The 20,509-nt window shown below is 43.7% G+C and overlaps 1 protein-coding gene across 2 annotated transcripts in view; it reads right to left on the bottom strand.

Moving 5' to 3' along the window:
- The window catches only part of SMARCAL1 (SNF2 related chromatin remodeling annealing helicase 1), a 109,527-nt gene that overhangs the window by 63,817 nt on the left and 25,201 nt on the right, over window positions 1–20,509 (bottom strand). For both annotated transcript variants that reach the window (XM_082262242.1, XM_082262243.1), the window contains exon 5: window positions 20,281–20,331. In XM_082262242.1, the coding sequence (XP_082118368.1) occupies window positions 20,281–20,331 (51 nt within the window). The remainder of the gene's footprint in view (window positions 1–20,280; window positions 20,332–20,509) is intronic.

Genomic DNA, 20,509 nt, shown 5'->3' with positions numbered 1-20,509 from the left:
GAATTGAGTGTGGAGATCCGCCCTCTTGTGTAAACAAAGCGGGCGGATCTCCTAAGTGACAGGCAGGGTCAGATTGCAAGATACAGCATAGCTGAACCTGCGATCTGTCCCTGTGTCACTCAGTCCCCTCCCCCCACACACATTAGTAAGCACCAGGCATACATTAACCCCTCCCTCTCCAATAAAAATTAACCCCTTCCCTGCCAGTGTAATTATTACAGTAACAGTGCATATATATAGCACTGATTACTGTAGTAATGTCACTGGTACCCTCAAAAGTGTCAAAAATGTCAGGCAAGGGTCCGATTTGTCCGCCGCAATGTCGCAGTCCCGAAAAAAAAAAAAAAAAAATCGCAGATTGCCGCCATTACTCAAAAAAAAAAAAAAAAACACCAAAAATGACAAAAATCTTTTCCTTAGTTAGTAAACACAATAACTTTTGCGCAAACCAATCAAAATACGCTTATTGCAATTTTTATTACCAAAAATATGTAGCAGAAAACAAATTGGCCTAAAATGATAAAAAATTTAGATTTTTACATTTTTTTGGGGGGGAATTTCATATAAAAAAAATGTGAAAAATATTGTTATTTTTGCAAAATTGACGCTCTTTTTTTGTTTATAACGCATGATCAAAAAAAAAAAAAAAAATCGCACAGGTGATCAAATACCACCAAAAGAAAGCTCTGTTTGTGGGAAAAAAGGAAGTCAAATTCGTTTGGGTACAGCGTCGCACGACCGCGCAATTGTCCGTTAAAGTTGCACAGTGCCAAATCGCAAAAAGTGGCCCAGACGCAAAACAGCAAAAACATCCGGTGGTAAAGTGGTTAATCACTGCTATTTATAGTATAAACAAAAAAAAAAAAAAAAAAAACAACATATATCCCATAGTTTATAGAAGCAATAACTTTTATACAAACTAATCAATATACACCTAAGGCATTGGGGTTGGGCTGGTTTTACACTGTGTTTAAATGTATAATCTCACCTTGTGTTTTAAGGTGTTGACTGTTTGTTACATTTTTCTTGTGTGGTTTGTATTTTCTTGTTACGAAATTAATAAAAATAATTAAAAAAAAAAAAAAAATATATATATATATACTGTATATATATATATATATATATATATATATATATATATATATATATATACACACCTATTGGGATTGGTTTAACCAAAGACATGTAGCAGAATACATTTTGTTCAAAATTTATGAAGAATTTTTTTTATTTGATTTTATAGCAGAAATCAATTAGGTTTTATAGCAGAAATCAAAAAATATTTTTTCAAACCTTTTGGTCTTTTTTCATTTATATCGCAAAAACTAAAGAGGTGATTAAATACAACCAAAAGAAATCTCTATTTGTGTACAAAAAAAAAGGATATAAATTTAATTTGGGTACAGCGTTGCATGATGACGCAATTACCAGTAAAAGTAGCACAGTGCTAAGTGAAGGAACTATTCTGAAGTCACTGCAACTTAACCACTTGCCGGCCGCCCCAAGTACATATACTGCGGCGGTCAGCCCCTCACAGGCAAAGTGACGTATGGGTACGTCACTAGCCTGTGAGGCTCTGGGGAGCGAGTGCGCGCCGCCGGAGGCGCGCTCCCGCTCGGTCACGGACCCCCCCCGCGCGTGTGCCCGGTGGACCCGATGTCCGCCGGGCACTCACGATCGTCTGTGACACCGGAGAAAGGCAGACGGCTAGTGTAAGCAAAGCCGCCTGTCATTCTCACCTGTGTAAGAACAGTGATCATACAGTTCTACTATGTAGGACCGTTGATCATTGTTCCTACACCTCAAGCCACAGCCAATCACAGTTAGAATCACGCCCCTAGGCACACACACCAACCCCTCCCTCTCAAATAAAGTTAACCCCTTCACTACCAGTGTCATTTTACAGTAACAATGCATATGTAGAGCACTGATTACTGTAGAAATGTCACTGGTAACCCCAAAAGTGTCAAAAATGTCAGTCAAGGGTCCGATCTGTCCGCCCCAATGTCGCAGTCCCGCAAAAAAAAAAACAAAAAAAAAAAATAAAACGCAGATCGCCGCCATTACGCGTTTAAAAAAAAAAAACAACAAAAATTACAAAAATCTTTCCCTTTGTTAGTAAACGCAATAACTTTTGCGCAAACCAATCAAAATACGCTTATTGCGATTTTTTTTACCAAACATAGGTAGCAGAAAACAAATTGGCCATAAATTTTTTAAAAAATTGGTTTTTACATCTTTTTTGGGGGGAATTTCATATTAAAAAAATGTTAAAAATATTGTTATTTTTTCAAAATAAACGCTCTTTTTTTGTTTATAGCGCAAAAAGTAAAAATCGCACAGGTGATCAAATACCACCAAAAGAAAGCTCTGTTTGTGGGAAAAAAAGGACGTAAATTTTGTTTGGGTACGGCGTCGCACGACCGCGCAATTGTCAGTTGAAGTCGCACAGCGCCGAATCGCAAAAAGTGGCCTGGACGGAAGACAGCAAAATCCTCCGGTGGTAAAGTGGTTAATAAGGGGTTCTATCATGAATATTATATACCAATCCGGTCAGCAAATTTGCAAAACAGTGTTTTAGGTCTTTTAAAAATATTGATCTCGGAGTCTGATATGTACCACATTTAAACCTCTAATAATACATATATCTGTCTCAGAGTGGATTAGATATCCAACTATATAGCTGGATATTTATATTTACCACTGCATATAGATATTCAAGAATATTAACTCAATTATACACCAACTTTTTATTTTTTGAGGTTTTTATCCGATTAGTCGATAAATCGAAACAATAATCGGCCAACTAATCGATTATGAAAATAATCGTTAGTTGCAGCCCTACACTAAATATTAAATCCTTTGATAAGTTATGGTCATCCCTGGTGGGAACACATCAAACCATCCCTCTGGAATGATAACCGATATAGAGGGTACTGGTCCTATTAATATCTATATTTATTAATATAATAAAGATATGTGGATAGAATATGGTATTTTTATCACCTTACATAAGACAGAGACATTTGTTAGATGTTTGGTCCATTATTTACATACACTATATTACCAAAAGTATTGGGACGCCTGCCTTTACACACACATGAACTTTAATGGCATCCCAGTCTTAGTCTGTAGGGTCAATATTGAGTTGGCCAACCCTTTGCAGCTTTAACAGCTTCAACTCTTCTGGGAAGGCTGTCCACAAGGTTTAGGAGTGTGTCTATGGGAATGTTTGACCATTCTTCCAGAAGCGCGTTTGTGAGGTCAGGTACTGATATTGGACAAGAAGGCTTGGCTCGCAGTTTTCGCTCTAATTTATCCCAAAGGTGTTCTATCGGGTTGAGGTCAGGACTCTGTGCAGGCCAGTCAAGTTCCTCCACCCCAAACTCACTCATCCATGTCTTTATGGATCTCGATTTGTGCACTGGTTCAAATCATTTGGTGGAGGGGGGATTATGGTGTGGGGTTGTTTTTCAGGGGTTGGCTTGGCCCCTTAGTTCCAGTGAAAGGCGTCAGCATACCAAGACATTTCGGACAATTTCAGGCTCCCAACTTTGTGGGAACAGTTTGGGGACGGCCCCTTCCTGTTCCAACATGACTGCACACCAGTACACAAAGCAAGGTACATAAAGACATGGATGAGCGAGTTTGGGGTGGAGGAACCTGACTGGTCCTGACCTCAACACAATAGAACACCTTTGGGATAAATTAGAGCGAAGACTGCTAGCAAGGCCTTCTCGTCCACATAAATGTCTGACCTTACAAATGCGCTTCTGGAAAAATGGTCAAACATTCCCATAGACACACTCCTAAACCTTGTGGACAGCCTTCCCAGAAGAGTTGAAGCTGTTATAGCTGCAAAGGGTGGGCCAACTCAATATTGTACCCTACAGACTAAGACTGGGATGTCATTAAAGTTCATGTGTGTGAGGGCTGATTTCAGAATTATATGAAAATATACAAGCAAAAATATTGGATAAAGACACCCAACTGGGTAGCCGATTAAAATGGAAAGAGGATCTGGGGAAATTAGCAGATGCCCAATGGGATGGTATATTAACCTTAGTAGACAAGTTATCCTTCTCAGTGTCTCAGAAACTTGCACAGCTCTATATACTCCATAGAGCATTTTATACCCCTAAAAAAGCTGTTTTCATTTGGGGGAAGACCAGATGGCGTTCTGCCCCAGATGTAAACTGGCAGTTGGGGACCTGATCCACATGCTATGGAGTTGCCAGAAGCTACATAGATACAGTGCAGCCTCATCAGCGCCCATCAGTGCAGCCTCACCAGCGCCCATCAGTGCAGCCTCACCAGCGCCCATCAGTGCAGCCTCACCAGCGCCCATCAGTGCAGCCTCACCAGCGCCCATCAGTGCAGCCTCACCAGCGCCCATCAGTGCAGCCTCACCAACGCCCATCAGTGCAGCCTCACCAACGCCCATCAGTGCAGCCTCACCAACGCCCATCAGTGCAGCCTCACCAGCGCCCATCAGTGCAGCTTCACCAGCGCCCATCAGTGCAGCCTCACTAGCGCCCATCAGTGAAGCCTCACCAGCACCCAAGAGCGCGGAAGAATAATTACTTATTTGCAAATCTTTGTAACAGAAACTAATCATTTTTTTCTACATTTTTGTTCTTTTTTATTTATTTAGCAAACAAATTAAAAAACAGTAGTGATTAAATACCACCAAAAGAAAGCTCCACCCGTCTAAAAAAGATAATCGATAAAAAAATCATGTTTACAGTGTTGCATGACCACGCATTTGTCATTCAAACTCTGACAGTGCTGAAAGCTGAAAATTGCCCTGGGCAGGAAGGGGGTAAAAGTGCCCATTAATGAAGTGGTTAAAGTAGTTACCCAACATACTTGCTCAATGAGAAAATATTATATTCTCAATTTTAATCATTATCTTGCTCTCTAATTAGACCAGAGTCCAGTTAATATTAAACCCCCCCCCCCCCCCCCCCACGATAATCACTTTTGTCACAAGTGAGAGTAGCCAGGAACTTCTCCCAATTCATTCTGCATGTCTCTGCAGTTTTGTGCACAGCGAACACGGAATCCCAGCTCTGCTGGGTTTTATTAAAGGTGGCTGCATCCTGTAATTTGTTCCTTGATTAAATTTCATATGAATGATGGATAATTATAAAGCTCCGTATTTAAAAAAAAAAAAATAATAATCTGGTGTACATAAAACGAGAAAGTCTTTGCTTTGAAATCGCAAAGCTCACCAAACAACAGGAGGTTTGGAGTGATGTTTACAGCAGTTAATGCAGTGCTAAGCATAATAATAAAGTCCATGTTCCAATTACCTGCACTTTACCGCTTGCTGAAAATAACCGCCTACCGTGCAATAAAGGGAAATTCCGTAAAAGATCCTCCCTGCTATCCAGTTTAGAGAAAGTGCAATTATTTCTGCGAATGCTTTTGTGCACGGAGATTTTCCTGCCGATTTTGTTTTCCAGGAAGCCGATGTGTCCCTGTACCAAGGCTAAATGGCGAAAATACTCGCTGGCTTATTCGCGGAGTCTCACTCCGTGTTTTCCTTTCATGTGTGTTCTTTTTAAATGATAGAACACCGAGTCATCCTCAGCCGCTCAATAGAGTGTACAGACAAGGACAATGGATCTGATGTGTCCTTTCATTTCTGCACATGAAGAGAAATTCTGAGAATTAAGTATAAAATGCTTACAGAATTGAGGCGTTTTACCTCTCTTTAGTGAAAGTGACAATGTAGCTGGTTAACAATGATTTCCTGTAAAACGTCGCGCCTGCAACGGCCCGCCAATCTTCACATGGAACAATGATTCCATAGACATTAACCACTTCAGCTCTGGAGGGTTTTACCCCCTTAACCACTTTAAGACCGGAGGATTTTCCTGCTTAATGACCAGGCCACTTTGCATTGCGCGACTTTAACCGCTTGCCGACTGCTCACAGTATATTTACTGCGGCAGTCAGCCCCTCACAGGCAGAGTGACGTAGGTCTACGTCGCTCGCCTGTGAGGCTCTGGGGACCCCCCCGCGCGTGTGACCAGCGGACCCGATGTCCGCCGGTCACTCGGCGATCGGCGGGGGAGAGGGAGAATGTCAGGCAGCTTGTGTAAACAAGCCACCTGTCATTCTCCTCGCTGTAAAAACACTGATCACATGGATCTACTATGTAGATCCATTGATCAGTGTCCTTACAGCTCAAGCCACAGCCAATCACAGTAGAAAGCACGCCCCTAGGGACACACACAGCCCCTCCCTCCCAAATAAAGTTAACCCCTTCACTACCAGTGTATTTTTACAGTAACAGTGCATATGTATAGCACTGATTACTGTAGAAATGTCACTGGTAACCCCAAAAGTGTCAAAAATGTCAGTCAAGGGTCCGATCCGTCCGCCGCAATGTCGCAGTACCGCAAAAAAAAAAAAACGCAGATCGCCGCCATTACGCGTTAAAAAAAAAAAACAACAAAAATGACAAAAATTTTTCCCTTTGTTAGTAAACGCGATAACTTTTGCGCAAACCAATAAAAATACGCTTTTTGCGATTTTTTTTTACCAAACATAGGTAGGATAAAACAAATTGGCCGAAAATGTTAAAAAATTTTGATTTTTACATTTTTTTTGGGGGAATTTCATATAAAAAAATGTGAAAAATATTGCTATTTTTGCAAAATTGTCACTCTTTTGTTTATAGCGCGTGATCAAAAAATCGCACAGGTGATCAAATACCACCAAAAGAAAGCTCTGTTTGTGGGAAAAAAAGGACGTCAAATTCGTTTAGGTACAGCATCGCACGACCGCGCAATTGTCCGTTAAAGTCACGCAGTGCCGAATCGCAAAATACCCCCTGGTCTTTTAGCAGGAAAATCCTCCGGGGCTTAAGTGGTTAAAGAGGTTGTAAACCCATATAACTTTTTTTTTTTTGCAACCTGTAAGAGAAACACATAATAAGCTAGTATGCATCGCATACTAGCTCATTATGAAATACTTACCTTAGAACGAGCCCCCGCCGTGCCGCCCGCTCACCTGTATGACGGGCGACATGTCCAGTCGCCCGTCTTCCGGGATCGCGGCATCCGGCCATCTGATTGGCCGGAGCCGCGGTGACGTCACTCGCGCGGGAGCCGACGGTCACGGCACGGGGCTCTGAAGAAACGGCACCAGCAGCCGTTCCTTCAGAGCGCATGCGCCAGTGACATCACTGGCTGCATGTAAGGTAAATATCTCCTAAACGGTGCATGTTTAGGAGATATTTACAGTACCTATAGGTAAGCCTTATCATAGACTTACCTATAGGTAATCGTGGAGGGTTTACTTCCTCTTTAAGACCGGAGGATTTTCCTGCTTAATGGCCAAGCCCCTTTTTTCAACTTGGCACTGTGCGACTTTAACTGACAATTGCGCAGTCATGCAATGCTGTACCCAAACGAAACTTACGTCCTTTTTTTCCCACAAACAGAGATTTCTTTTGGTGGTATTTAATCACCTCTGCGCTTTTCCTTTTTTGTGATATTAATAAAAAAAAAAAAAGCGAAAATTTAGAAAAAAAATTAACATTTTCTAATTTGACAGTTAAAAAATATCCAATATATTAAATTTTTGTCATATATTTAGGCCAAAATGTATTTAACTACATGTCTTTGACAAAAAAATTCTCAATGAGCGTATTTTTAACCGCTTTAAGACCGGAAGATTTTACCCCCTTCCTGACCAGGCCATATTTTGCAATTCGGCACTGTGCGAATTTAACTGACAATTACGCGGTCGTGCGACGCTGTACCCAAACAAAATTTACGTCCTTTTTTTTCCAACAAACAGAGCTTTCTTTTGGTGGTGTTTGATCACCTGTGCGATTTTTACTTTTTGCGCTATAAACAAAAAAAGAGCGTCGATTTTGCAAAAATAACAATATTTTTCACATTTTTTTATATGAAATTCCCCCCAAAAAAATGTAAAAATCTAAATTTTTTAACTTTTTCGGCCAATTTGTTTTATGCTATATATGTTTGGTAAAAAAAAAAAAAAAATCGCAAAAAGCGTATTTTGATTGGTTTGCGCATAAGTTATCGCGTTTTCTAACAAAGGCAAAGATTTTTGTCATTTTTGTTGTTTTTTTTTTTTTAACGAGTAATGGCGGCGATCTGCGATTTTTTTTGCGGGACTGCGACATTGCAGCGGACAGATCGGACCCTTGACTGACATTTTTGACACTTTTGGGGGTACCAGTGACATTACTGCAGTAATCAGTGCTATACATATGCACTGTTACTGTAAAAATGACACTGGCAGGGAAGGGGTTAACTGTATTGGAGAGGGAGGGGTTAAGTGTGTCCTAGGGGCGTGTTTCTAACTGGGATTGGACATGGCTGTAAAAACAGAGATCAACGGTCCTACATAGTAGAACCATCTGATCTCCATTTTTACACAGGGGAGAATGACAGGCGGCTGTGTTTACATTAGCCGCCTGCCTTTCTCCCTTCCCGCCGAAAGATCGCGAGTGACCGGCGGACCCATCGGTCACACGCACTGACTTGTTAGGGAACGAGCCGGGGCGGGCGCGTGCCCGCTATTGGCTCACAAGCGTGTGACAGGCTAGTGACGTACCGGTACGTCACTTTGCCTGGCCGAGGCTGACCACTGCAGTATATGTACTAGCGGTGGTCGGCAAGTGTTTAAAGACAGTGAGATGCACATTTTGGAGAGAGAACTGGTGAAAAAGGCAATGGACACAGCAGCAGGACTCAGTAACAAGCCCACATGGGTGCCCCAGGGAAAGCAGCTGCTTTGGGACTGTTTTGTTATTTTCATTTTTTTTTTAAACTAGGGTTTACAACCCCCTTAATTGTCCATGACTCATTATTTGCCATAACTAGTGCCTACTGCTTTCTCCATGGAGGTTACCAAGATATCCCACAATGGGGAAGGCATGGGAGTAACAAGGCAAGCAAAGGAGCCAACACCAACACCAAAGGAACCAACACCAACACAATTATAAACATTCAAGATGTGGAAGACAGGCTAAAAGGTAGGGGTCACATACTGGAAGTGCTGGGGAGCAAAGCTAAGGAATCGCTGCCAAGCTGGAAAAACTTTGATGCGCTGCAAAAACATGCAAGTATACATCATTGCTGCCCACACGGAATAGAGGAGGAAGGCTGTGACAGACATCATAGATTCAATGCAGAATTTTTGGACCTGAATAAAGACATTAAGGGCCTTGAGATGCAAAAATGAAAAAAAGATATTACCATTTGGTCTGGGGACTGTGAAAGGTTTATGTAGAACCCATGAAACCTTTCCCCTGCAGGAACTGAAGAGATATCCCCTTGATGTATCAACCTACTTGACCTATAAGACTAACAAGGGCTGCATGGAGATTTGCGATGTGGTCACACAGACAGGTTCGAAAACGTGAACCCAAGCAGGCGCTGAGAGAGGAACCCTAGCCCTAGAAATCACCTCTTGTACGCAGGCATCTGAGATACCATCTGTTTAGATGTCAGCAAAGGCTAACAAATGTTTCCCTACTTTGGAAAGTGTAAGCACGCCTTCATGCTATAGAGCAGTGATGGGGAACCTTGGCACCCCAGATGTTTTGGAACTACATTTACTATGATGCTCACCTACACTGCAGAGTGCATGAACATCATGGGAAATGTAGTTCCAAAACATCTGGGGTGCCAAAGTTCACCATCACTGCTGTAGAGGATTGGTCAGCAGGTTTAGGGTATGTGGAAGCCCAAAGTTTGTAGCGGAAACTAATGAACTTTTCTTGGCCCCAGGGGGGAAGGTGGGGGGTTAGGCCTTCCTGTCTACCCTGACAGAGGTTTAGTCTTCTTTTATGTTGCCCCTTGGAGGGTATGGGCAGAAACTGTATGAGCAGCCCAATGTTTCAGCCAAAAACTCCAACAAGAGACTCATATGTTAACCACTTGCCGACTGCCGCACGACTATTTACGTCGGCAGTCAGCCCCTCACAGGCAGAGTGACGTAGATATACGTCCCTAGCCTGTGAGGGTCTAGGGGGCGAGCGCGCTCCCGCGTGGTCACGGACCCCCCCGCGCGTGTGCCCGGCGGACCCGATGCCCGCCGGTCACTCGGCGATCGTCGCTGCAGAGGGAGAAAGGCAGGCGGCTGATGTAAACAAGCCGCCTGTCATTCTCCCCTGTGTAGAAACAGTGATCACACGGTTCTACTATGTAGGACCGTTGATCACTGTTTCTATAGCTCAAGCCACAGCCAATCACAGTTAGAATCACGCCCCTAGGGACACACACAGCCCCTCCCTCTCAAATAAAGTTAACCCCTTCACTACCAGTGTCATTTTGCAGTAACAGTGCATATGTATAGCACTGATTACTGCAGTAATGTCACTGGTAACCCCAAAAGTGTCAAAAATGTCAGTCAAGGGTCCAATCTGTCCGCTGCAATGTCGCAGTACCGCAAAAAAAAAAAAAAAAATGGCAGATCGCCGCCATTACGCGTTAAAAAAAAAATGACAAAAATCTTTCCCTTTGTTAGTAAACGCGATAACTTTTGCGCAAACCAATCAAAATACGCTTTTTGCTATTTTTTTTAACAAACATATGTAACATAAAACAAATTGGCCGAAAATGTTAAAAAAATTAGATTTTTACATTTTTTTGGGGGGAATTTCATATAAAAAATGTGAAAAATATTGCTATTTTTGCAAAATTGACGCTCTTTTTTTGTTTATAGCGCATGATCAAAAAATTGCACAGGTGATCAAATACCACCAAAAGAAAGCTCTGTTTGTGGGAAAAAAAGGACGTCAAATTCGTTTAAGTACAGCGTCGCACGACCGCGCAATTGTCCGTTAAAGTCACGCAGTGCCGAATCGCAAAATAGGCCCTGGTCCACAAGGGGGTAAAATCTTCCGAGGCAGGGCCCTCTAGTTCCTCCTGTTTTGAACTGTATTGTAACTGTATTGTCTTCCTTCACATTGTAAAGCGCTGCGCAAACTGTTGGTGCTATATAAATCCTGTATAATAATAATAAATAAGACATCAACTAATCCATCCATGCAGTATCTTAGGGTTGCCAGCATGAGCTCTAAAGGCTCCACAAACAGAGGATCAACTTGCACAGAAACTGGATCTTTTCTCATGGCTCTTGTTTAGTCCTCTAATGTTAGACAGACTCAAAACTCGGCCAAAGCATGCTGTAATGCAGGGCCAGATTTATAGATTTATAAAAAAAAAAAAAAAAAAAGGTTTGGAAAGAATCTTTAAAAATGTGTAGATGGGGTCTTTAAAAACAGACGGGGTACAGTTGGATCCACAGTGGGAGCAGTCTACATCTTAATAAAGGTCTCCTGAAAGGGGTATAGGGCTGGCAAACATTTGGGAAGTGTGAACAGCTTATCAGGAGTATTCCAGTCCCATTAGGGAAGACTTCAAGGAATGCAAGGACTTAGGCAGAGGACTGCATTCCATGCTCTCAGTGTCAGACCCTCAAGTGGGTGCACTGCAGTCAGCACTGGAGCTGTCAGTGGATCATGAATTGGAGGGACTAGTTACAGCGGGACTGCTCTCTGCATGTCTGGGATGCAAGATTGTGTTGTACTGAAAGGCATGGACAGCACAGCCCAGGGTACAAGGCTAGGCCTTGAATACTAACAAACTGGCTGCAGGTAGCAGGAGACGTTTAGACAGCTGTAGGTGACCAATGAAGATCAACTAAGGGTGATCCACACGTCACTTGCAATAAGAAGCAGTGCCAGGAATGTTTTACCTCAAACTGAATAGTGGGAAAAAAGAGTGGGGAGCATGTGCTCATGGAACACTTCATGTAGGGGATTATGTCAGCACTCAATCATTTAACGCTAATCCTTTCTGCAGTAAGCTGATGGAAAAAATAGGGATAACAATGGCGTCCAAAGGTCCTTTTCATAGTTACATACTGTAAACCGTAAGGCTGAATACAGACACAGAACCATCTGTTTTTAATTCGCACGTGCGGGCGTGACTCTATGAACTCACATGTTCATGTATACTGTGTTCGTTGAAAAAAACTGTTTTTTTATGTTATCTATGATATCAGCTGATACCACTAACTGTGGAAGGATGTTCCACATCTTTACTGCTCTAACAGTAAAGAACCTCTTAAGATTAAACTGCATGTTGTCCAACTTAATTGTGTTGCCTGTATCACAGATGAGGTAGTGCCCTGTGTTCAGCCCACACCACTCTCTCACAAAGTGGGTCTTCAGTAGAACAGTAAACATGTCAGTAGAGCAGAGGTTGGTGTGAGAAGGACAGTAGATGGTGTCAGTCAGTAGAGTAATGGATGTGTCAGTAGGGTAGAGGTTAGTGTGAGTCGGGCAGGGGATGGTGTGTCAGTAAGTAGGGCAGCATATTTTGTCAGTAGGGCAGAGGACGGTGTCAGTAGGGCAGAGGATGGTGTCAGTAAAGGTGTGGACATGTCAGTGGGGTAGAGGCTGGTGTCAGTAGGAAAAATGGTCTCAGTCAGTAGAGCAGTGGACGTGGCAGTAGGACAGAGGTTGGTGTCAGTAGGGCAGAGGTTGGCGTCACTAGGGCAGAGGATGAGGTCAATAGGGCAGAGGACTGTGTCAGTAGGGCAGAGGACTGTGTCAGTAGGACAGAGGACTGTGTCAGTAGGACAGAGGACTGTGTCAGTAGGGCAGAGGATGATGTTACTAGGGCAGAGGATGATGTTACTAGGGCAGAGGATGATCTCACTAGGGCAGGGGACGGTGTCAGTAGAGCAGAGGTTGGTGTCAGAAGGACAGTAGATGGTGTCAGTTAGTAGAGTAATGGATGTGTCAGTAGGGTAGAGGTTAGTGTGAGTCGGGCAGGGGATAGTGTGTCAGTAAGAAGGGCAGCATATTTTGTCAGTAGGACAGAGGACGGTGTCAGTAGAGGTGTGGACATGTCAGTAGGGTAGAGGTTGGTGTCAGTAGGACAGAGGACGGTGTCAGTAGAGCAGTGGACGTGGCAATAGGACAGAGGTTGGTGTCAGTAGGGCAGAGGTTGGTGTCACTAGGGCAGAGGATGAGGTCACTAGGGCAGAGGATGAGGTCACTAGGGCAGAGGATGAGGTCACTAGGGCAGAGGATGAGGTCACTAGGGCAGAGGACTGTGTCAGTAGGGCAGAGGACTGTGTCAGTAGGGCAGAGGACTGTGTCAGTAGGGCAGAGGACTGTGTCAGTAGGGCAGAGGACTGTGTCACTAGGACAGAGGACTGTGTCACTAGGACAGAGGACTGTGTCACTAGGACAGAGGACTGTGTCAGTAGGGCATCTATCATGGTTGGATGATGTTACTAGGGCAGAGGATGATCTCACTAGGGCAGGGGACTGTGTCAGTAGGGCAGAGGATGATGTCAGTAGTTTTTATTATTTTACAATATTTTTTTATTAATTTTTTTTTTACAATTTTTAAGGAGCCCTGCTGGGGTCTAAAGAGATCCCTAATGTCTCACTTCTGAGACTGAGGACAGAGATTCCTCAGTCCCTTTCTCTGCAGCCTTAGCTGCACTGGATAGTGAATGAATAGGAAGTGCTCTGTGCTGAGCGGCTTCCTGTTCATTCGCAAAATGAAGCTTAGTAAACAGTTTACTAGGCTTCAGTTATGAATAAACACAGCGAGTGATCAGCACCGATTCCCTTTCCTCCAAAGCTATTGCTGAGGAAATGTCAATCCAAATAGCTGCGCATAGAGACCAGCTCAAGTAGTGTGTGGGAGAATCTTGATTGAAGAAAAAAACAGTCATCTTAAATGTAAGAAAGTTGGCTAGCATTAGAGAAAAGGTGTCCATCCTTTCAGGACAAAAACCCGAGACATGAGAGTAGAAGGGGAACACCGGGCTGGTCATTGTGTTTTTTTTTTCCTTTGCCAATGTCCAAATCCTCCTGCAGGCAGCAGAACAATCCAACAGTCTCTGAATCCTGTGTCCCTCAATGAACGAGAAAGAAACATAATTGCTGCAATTGACCCATCCACTAATCCTTCCACCGAAAAACAATCCGCTGCTCCCCCACAGCTCTCTATTACATCTTCATCAGAGAGGGGGGTTTAGAAAACTATGACCGCCAGGGAACGTGGGGTTAAGCGCACTTGCAATGGTGGAGAAAATAAAAGCGAGGCGGGTTTATGACATTGCAGCGAATACGGTTCAAATGAAATTAGGTGCTAAACAATTGCTGCAATTTCCTGGCTTATTACAGTGCGCTCTTCTTTTCTTTTTTTTTTTACAGCCGCAATTTTAGAACAGTGCTGGCCGGCGTGAATCACAGCATCGCCTAAAACGACCTTTTCATCCGAGTCTGACGGAGCGCTGGGTCTGCGCCGAGCAGGGGGTGGAGAGGAACGTTAAGCTTCATAAACAATTATTTGCAAAATAGACTCATTCCGGAGATAAACCTTCTTTTTCATGAGCTCCATTTAGCAGAGTAAATATGTACATTTCCCCGCAGCAAAATCCAACTGTGTCTGCACACACGTAGACCGGCTCTAAAGCACCCGTACCACCAGCTAGCATAGTCGCTGTGCTGGGATTCAATGCAATTTATTAAAACTGACCAATAGTGAAAAATATTTATTTAACCACTTAAGCCCCGGAAGATTTTACCCCCTTCCTGACCAGGGCCTATTTTGCGATTCGGCACTGCGTGACTTTAACAGACAATTGCGCGGTCGTGCGACACTGTACCTAAACTAATTTGACGTCCTTTTTTTCCCCACAAACAGAGCTTTCTTTTGGTGGTATTTGATCACCTGTGCGATTTTTTGATCATGCGCTATAATCAAAGAAAGAGCGACAATTTTGCAAAAATAACAATATTTTTCACAATTTATATGAAATTCCCCCCCAAAAAAATTTAAAAAAATCAAAATTTTTTTTAATTATTGGACAATTTGTTTTCTGCTACCTATGTTTGGGGAAAAAAAAAATCACAATAAGCGTATTTTGATTGGTTTGTGCAAATGTTATTGCGTTTACTAACTAAGGGAAAGATTTTTGTCATTTTTTTTTTTTTTTTTTTGTTTAACGAGTAATGGCGGCGATCTGCGATTTTTTTTGGGAGACTGCAACATTGCGGCAGACAGATCGGACCATTGACTGACATTTTTGACACTTTTGGGGTTACCAGTGACATTACTACAGTAATCAGTGCTATACATATGCACTGTTACTGTAAAAATGACACTGGCAGGGAAGGGGTTAACTTTATTGGAGAGGGATGGGTTAAGTGTGTCCCTAGGGGCGTGCTTCTAACTGTGCAGGGATGTGGCTGTGTGTGTAACAGCAGAGATCAACGCTCCTACATAGCAGGACCGTTAGATCAGTGCTTTTACACAGGGGAGAATGACAGGCGGCTTTGTTTACATCAGCCGCCTGCCTTTCTCCCTTCACAGCGGACGATCGCGAGTGACCGGCAGACATTGGGTCTGTCGGTCACACGCACTGAGGCGTCCGTGAACGAGCGAGGCGGGAGCGCGCCTCCGGCGGTGCGCGCTCGCCCGCTATTGGCTCCCAGGCTAGTGACGTACCCATACGTCACTTTGCCTGGCCGGGGCTGACCGCCGCAGTATATGTACTTGCGGCGGTCGGCAACCGGTTATCTACTTGACCCCCCCAGGCCAAGTCTGACATTTCTCTCCTACATGCAAAAATCATCATTTTTATCTAAAACATTACTTAAAACACCCAAAGACATATATTTTCAAGCAGAAACCCAATAGAATAAATGGTGGGTGGTTGGATGAGTTTGGTGTGGAGGAACTCCAGTGGCCTTCACTGAGCCTTGACCTCAACTCTACTGAGCACCTTTGGGATGAACTTGAACAAGCCAGGTCTTCTCAACCAACTACTCCATAAAGACATGGTTGGATGAGTTTGGTGTGGAGGAACTCCAGTGGCCTTCACTGAGCCTTGACCTCAACTCTACTGAGCACCTTTGGGATGAACTGGAACAAGCCAAGTCTTCTCTAACCAACTACTCCATAAAGACATGGTTGGAGGAGTTTGGTGTGGAGGAACTCAATTGGTCTTCACTGAGCCTTGACCTCAACTCTACTGAGCACCTTTGGGATGAACTTGAACAAGCCAGGTCTTCTCAACCAACTACTCCATAAAGACATGGTTGGATGAGTTTGGTGTGGAGGAACTCCAGTGGCCTTCACTGAGCCTTGACCTCAACTCTACTGGACACCTTTGGGATGAACTGGAACAAGCCAGGTCTTCTCAACCAACTACTCCATAAAGACATGGTTGGATGAGTTTGGTGTGGAGGAACTCCAGTGGCCTTCACTGAGCCTTGACCTCAACTCTACTGAACACCTTTGGGATGAACTGGAACAAGCCAGGTCTTCCCAACCAACTACTCCATAAAGACATGGTTGGATGAGTTTGGTGTGGAGGAACTCAAGTGGTCTTCACTGAGCCTTGACCTAAACTCTACTGAACACCTTTGGGATGAATTGGAACAAGCCAGGTCTTCTCAACCAACTACTCCATAAAGACATAGTTGGATGAGTTTGGTGTGGAGGAACTAGAGTGACCTGCACCAAACCCTGACCTTAAAGCGATTGTAAAACCTTGTTTATTTTTTTCCCGTTTTTTTTTAAGTAACAAACATGTTATACTTACCTCCTCTGTGTAGTTGGTTTTGCACAGAGCAGCCCAGATCCTCCTCTTTTTGGGTCCCTCCCTGACGCTCCTGGCCCCTCCCTCTTGTCGAGTGCCCCCACAGCAAGCAGCTTGCTATGGGGGCACCCGAGCCGATCTGCAGCTCTGTGTGCCCATTCAGACACGGAGCTGCGGTTCGCCCCCCCCCCCCGCCTCCTGATTGGCTAACTGACTTTGCTTGACAGCCGCGGGAGCCAATGGCGCTGCGGCTGTGTCTCAGCCAATCAGGAGGGAGAGTCCCGGGCGGCCGAGGGACTCGTGAACATCGCTGGACAGAGATAGGGCTCAGGTGAGTATTAGGGGGGCTGGGGAAGCTGCACAGAAGGCTTTTTATCTTAATGAATAGAATTCATTAGAGGGTTACTAAACCCAGATCCTGCAGTCACTAAATCTGGTGTCTTACAGTACACAGAACATGGAAATGCAATTATTTTAGTAAATAAAAAGTGATAATTACTTTTTCTCATCAGCAGTATATAGCAATTAGAGCACTCTTCTGACTTGTATTAGTGAGTGCTGATAGTTCGTAGGAGTTTTCATTTCTCCTACGATTGTTCTATCAGGCTTCAAGACCCTAAATTCTCTGTCTGAACATGTCTGGACAGTGCTGATTGGCCCTGTGCTGATCACATGTACTCTCTCAAGAAAAAAACAACCATCCATCAATCAAGATGTGACATCCTACCCACTGTGTTCTTTTTTAGTTACTGGGCATGGAGGAGGAGGGAGGGAGGGACTGGGCTGTCATTTAGGATCTGTATACACTCCCACATGTGTGATGTTAATACCATGTGACCTGAATAGCTCAGCTAAAACCAGGAAGTGTTCTCTGAGCGATAGAGACCAAACTGAGCATGTGCAGCTGAACTACACTTACTGTGCTTATCTGGACTTGTCCAGAGTGAACATGCAGGAGGGGGGAGAATATGTGCATACAGGATAACACAGCCTTTTTACACAATGCAGAAGATTTATCACTTAAAGCGTAACTCCACTTTTGTTGCGAAAAAAAACATTTCCCCCTAGGTGATCTACGTCAGTGTTTCTCAACTCCGGTCCTCAGGGTACACTAACAGGCCAAATTTTAAGTATTACCTTAGGGAGATGCAGACTAGAATACTGCAATCACTGAGCAGCAAATGATATACCCTGTGATGTATTTCAGTTTTCTTGCAGACCTGGCCTGTTAGTGTGCCCTGAGGACCAGAGTTGAGAAACACTGATCTATGTACAATACAAGGATTGTAAAAAAAACTTTGTTGCAGATTCCTACCTTTTTTTATTCTGAAGAAATCATTGTTTGTTCCTCTGTGCTGAGTGGGTCTAATGGGAGTGGTTTCATAATTATCTGTCAGCTGTGGAAGCTGCAGAGCTCTAATGAGGAAATCTGCTGGGCCTGCATCCCTTTAGACGTGTTTCTATTGGGAGTATCTCACCAAAAATGACATTTTTGTTGCAGGGGATGCCCGAAATCTGACTTGTATCTAAAGGCCCGTACACAAGATAAGAAAATCTGTAGGGAAAATTCGTCCGACGACCGATCTGCCGATTTTCGGATTGTTAGTATGGTGCTTTCGCCAGCCAACTCCGACTTTTCGGCTGACAAAATCCTGACGTGCAGGCTATAAAAATTTTTTCGTCCGTAATACAACGTCAGATTTTTGTCTCATTAGTACAGATTTCGACGGAAAAAAATCTTAAGAGCAAGACTGGGCATGCTCAGAGAAGAAAGAACACATACAAAGCAATCCAACACATGACATCACTTCTGAAGTAGAATTCTGTCGTATGGGAAAATTCATATGAAAATAACCTCTTCACTTTCCACATCAGACTAGCATGCCACAAAAAACGGACGACAGATCGTTCGATAATCTGATCGTGTGTACGGGGGCTTTAGGCTGGCCATACATATTACATTTTCCTGTTCAATTTTCTGTTAGATTTACCAAAATCTATATAATATGAGAACAAACAACACTTTCAATTGTATTCTATAAGGCAGGCCTTTGTACTACATAGTTGAAGGTACATTTTAAGAAAATTGTACAGTAAATTGTAAGAAAAATGTATGGGCAGTCTTAGCCAGACTCCGCCTGACAGGGAAGTGAAGGGCTCACTTAGTTATAGCTATTAGCGGCCGCTCGCCCACCCGCCTGGTGTGTTAGTTCATACACATAGTCATAGTATTGACATCAATGAGAGGCGGGCCGTCAGCCAGAGGCGGGATTTTTTAAACCTCTGCTGCGCCCCCTTCCTCGCAGCGGCCATTAATTCTGGCACCTTTGACCCATTTTCGGCCAAAAATTTCAGTGCACCACTACTAGCAACACAATTGTACACAATGGATGGTTTGAAAGGAAGCCATTCATTGTGTACAACTGTCATGTGACCTGCTGTGATTGATTACAGCCATCACATGGTGCCGGCAGCAGACCGGTACAGTAATCGGCCATTGGCTGCGACAGGTGGCCCCAGGTGTGAGGCGCGATTCGGGAGGACGTCATATGAATAGGTAAGTATAGCGATCTTTTCTTTATAGGGCTAGATAGATTGGGCTTGGTATGGGGGTGGGAGTAGGTTTAGCCTTTACTTTCACTTTAAGGGTCTGTTCCCACTAGTGCAACTTCAAAGTCACACAATTTAAAGTGCAATTACGGTACAAACACTGGATCAAAGTTGCATCAAAGTAATGTGGGCACTGACTTTAAATCACACTGATTTGAACTGGTGCCATTGAAATCAATATGCTGTGACTTGTCATGCGACTTAATGGGGTTGATTTACTAAAACTCAGCTTCCAAGTTTTATTTTCAAAGCTTAATTGAACCAGCTGAAGTTAGAAGCTGATTGGCTACCATCCACAGCTGCACCAGATTTTTTCAATCTCTTGTTTTAGTAAATCAACCCCTATGTGTCCAAGTCGCACTAGTGAGAATGGAGCCCTAATGATGTTTTTAAATCAATCCCTGTGTACCCCTGTACCTTCACTTCCTAAGGGTCCTTTCACACGGGCTTTCTGCCCGGCGGACTCCCGTTTTGCTCAGCGGAGGGATCGATCCGCTGATCCCCGCTGAGCAAGCGGATGACAGGTCCCTCTCCGCTCACTGTGCTGACACAGACCTGTCAAATCCCCGCTCTTCTCTATGAGAGATCAGACGAAAATAGACTGCCTGTCCGTTCTCATCCGATCCTCCAGAGGGATGGAAAATAGGTTTTCCATCCGTCTAGATTGCACAGACAGGATCGGATAGCAGCGGGTGTCAGCGGAGATGTCACCGCTGACATCCGCCGCTCCATAGAGGTGCATGGAGCATCCGATCAGGTCCACCTGAAAAATTGATAAGCAGACCTGATCGGAAAGCCCGTGTGAAAGGGGCCTAAAGTTGGGCATAGATTAGATATTTTTTATTCAGCCATTGGGATGAACGAAAAAAAAAAAAACAACGGATAGCTCCATTCACACAAGCGAGGGTCACAAAGGACGACCTTTATACAGAGACCCGAAAAGCAAAAGGGCACCAAGGCGTCTCCTGAAAATCTGCCTTCACAAAGATGTTTTATAACCAATTCTGAAGTAAAAACTAAAATATAAGATAAGTAACTCACTCAGTTTTTGGTAGTCTTCCAACAGAAAGCTCCATTTTCTGGTCTTTGTGTCTGTAAAAGTAAAAAAAAAAAAAAAAAAAATATATATATTGATGTCATTAAGAGGTATAACAATAACCTTCAGAGCCCCGGTGTAAAAAACCAAGAAGGGCATTGCTGACCCCTGGCCAGGGCCTTTCCCACTGATCCCGAGGCCCTTTATTATGGTCTCACAGCGGGACCCTTCACA

This window comes from Pelophylax lessonae (genome assembly GCF_965119305.1).
Source record: "Pelophylax lessonae genome assembly, chromosome: 6".
In the NCBI taxonomy this organism is placed as follows: Eukaryota; Metazoa; Chordata; class Amphibia; order Anura; family Ranidae; genus Pelophylax; species Pelophylax lessonae.
This window is presented reverse-complemented; position numbering and strand designations above follow the sequence as displayed.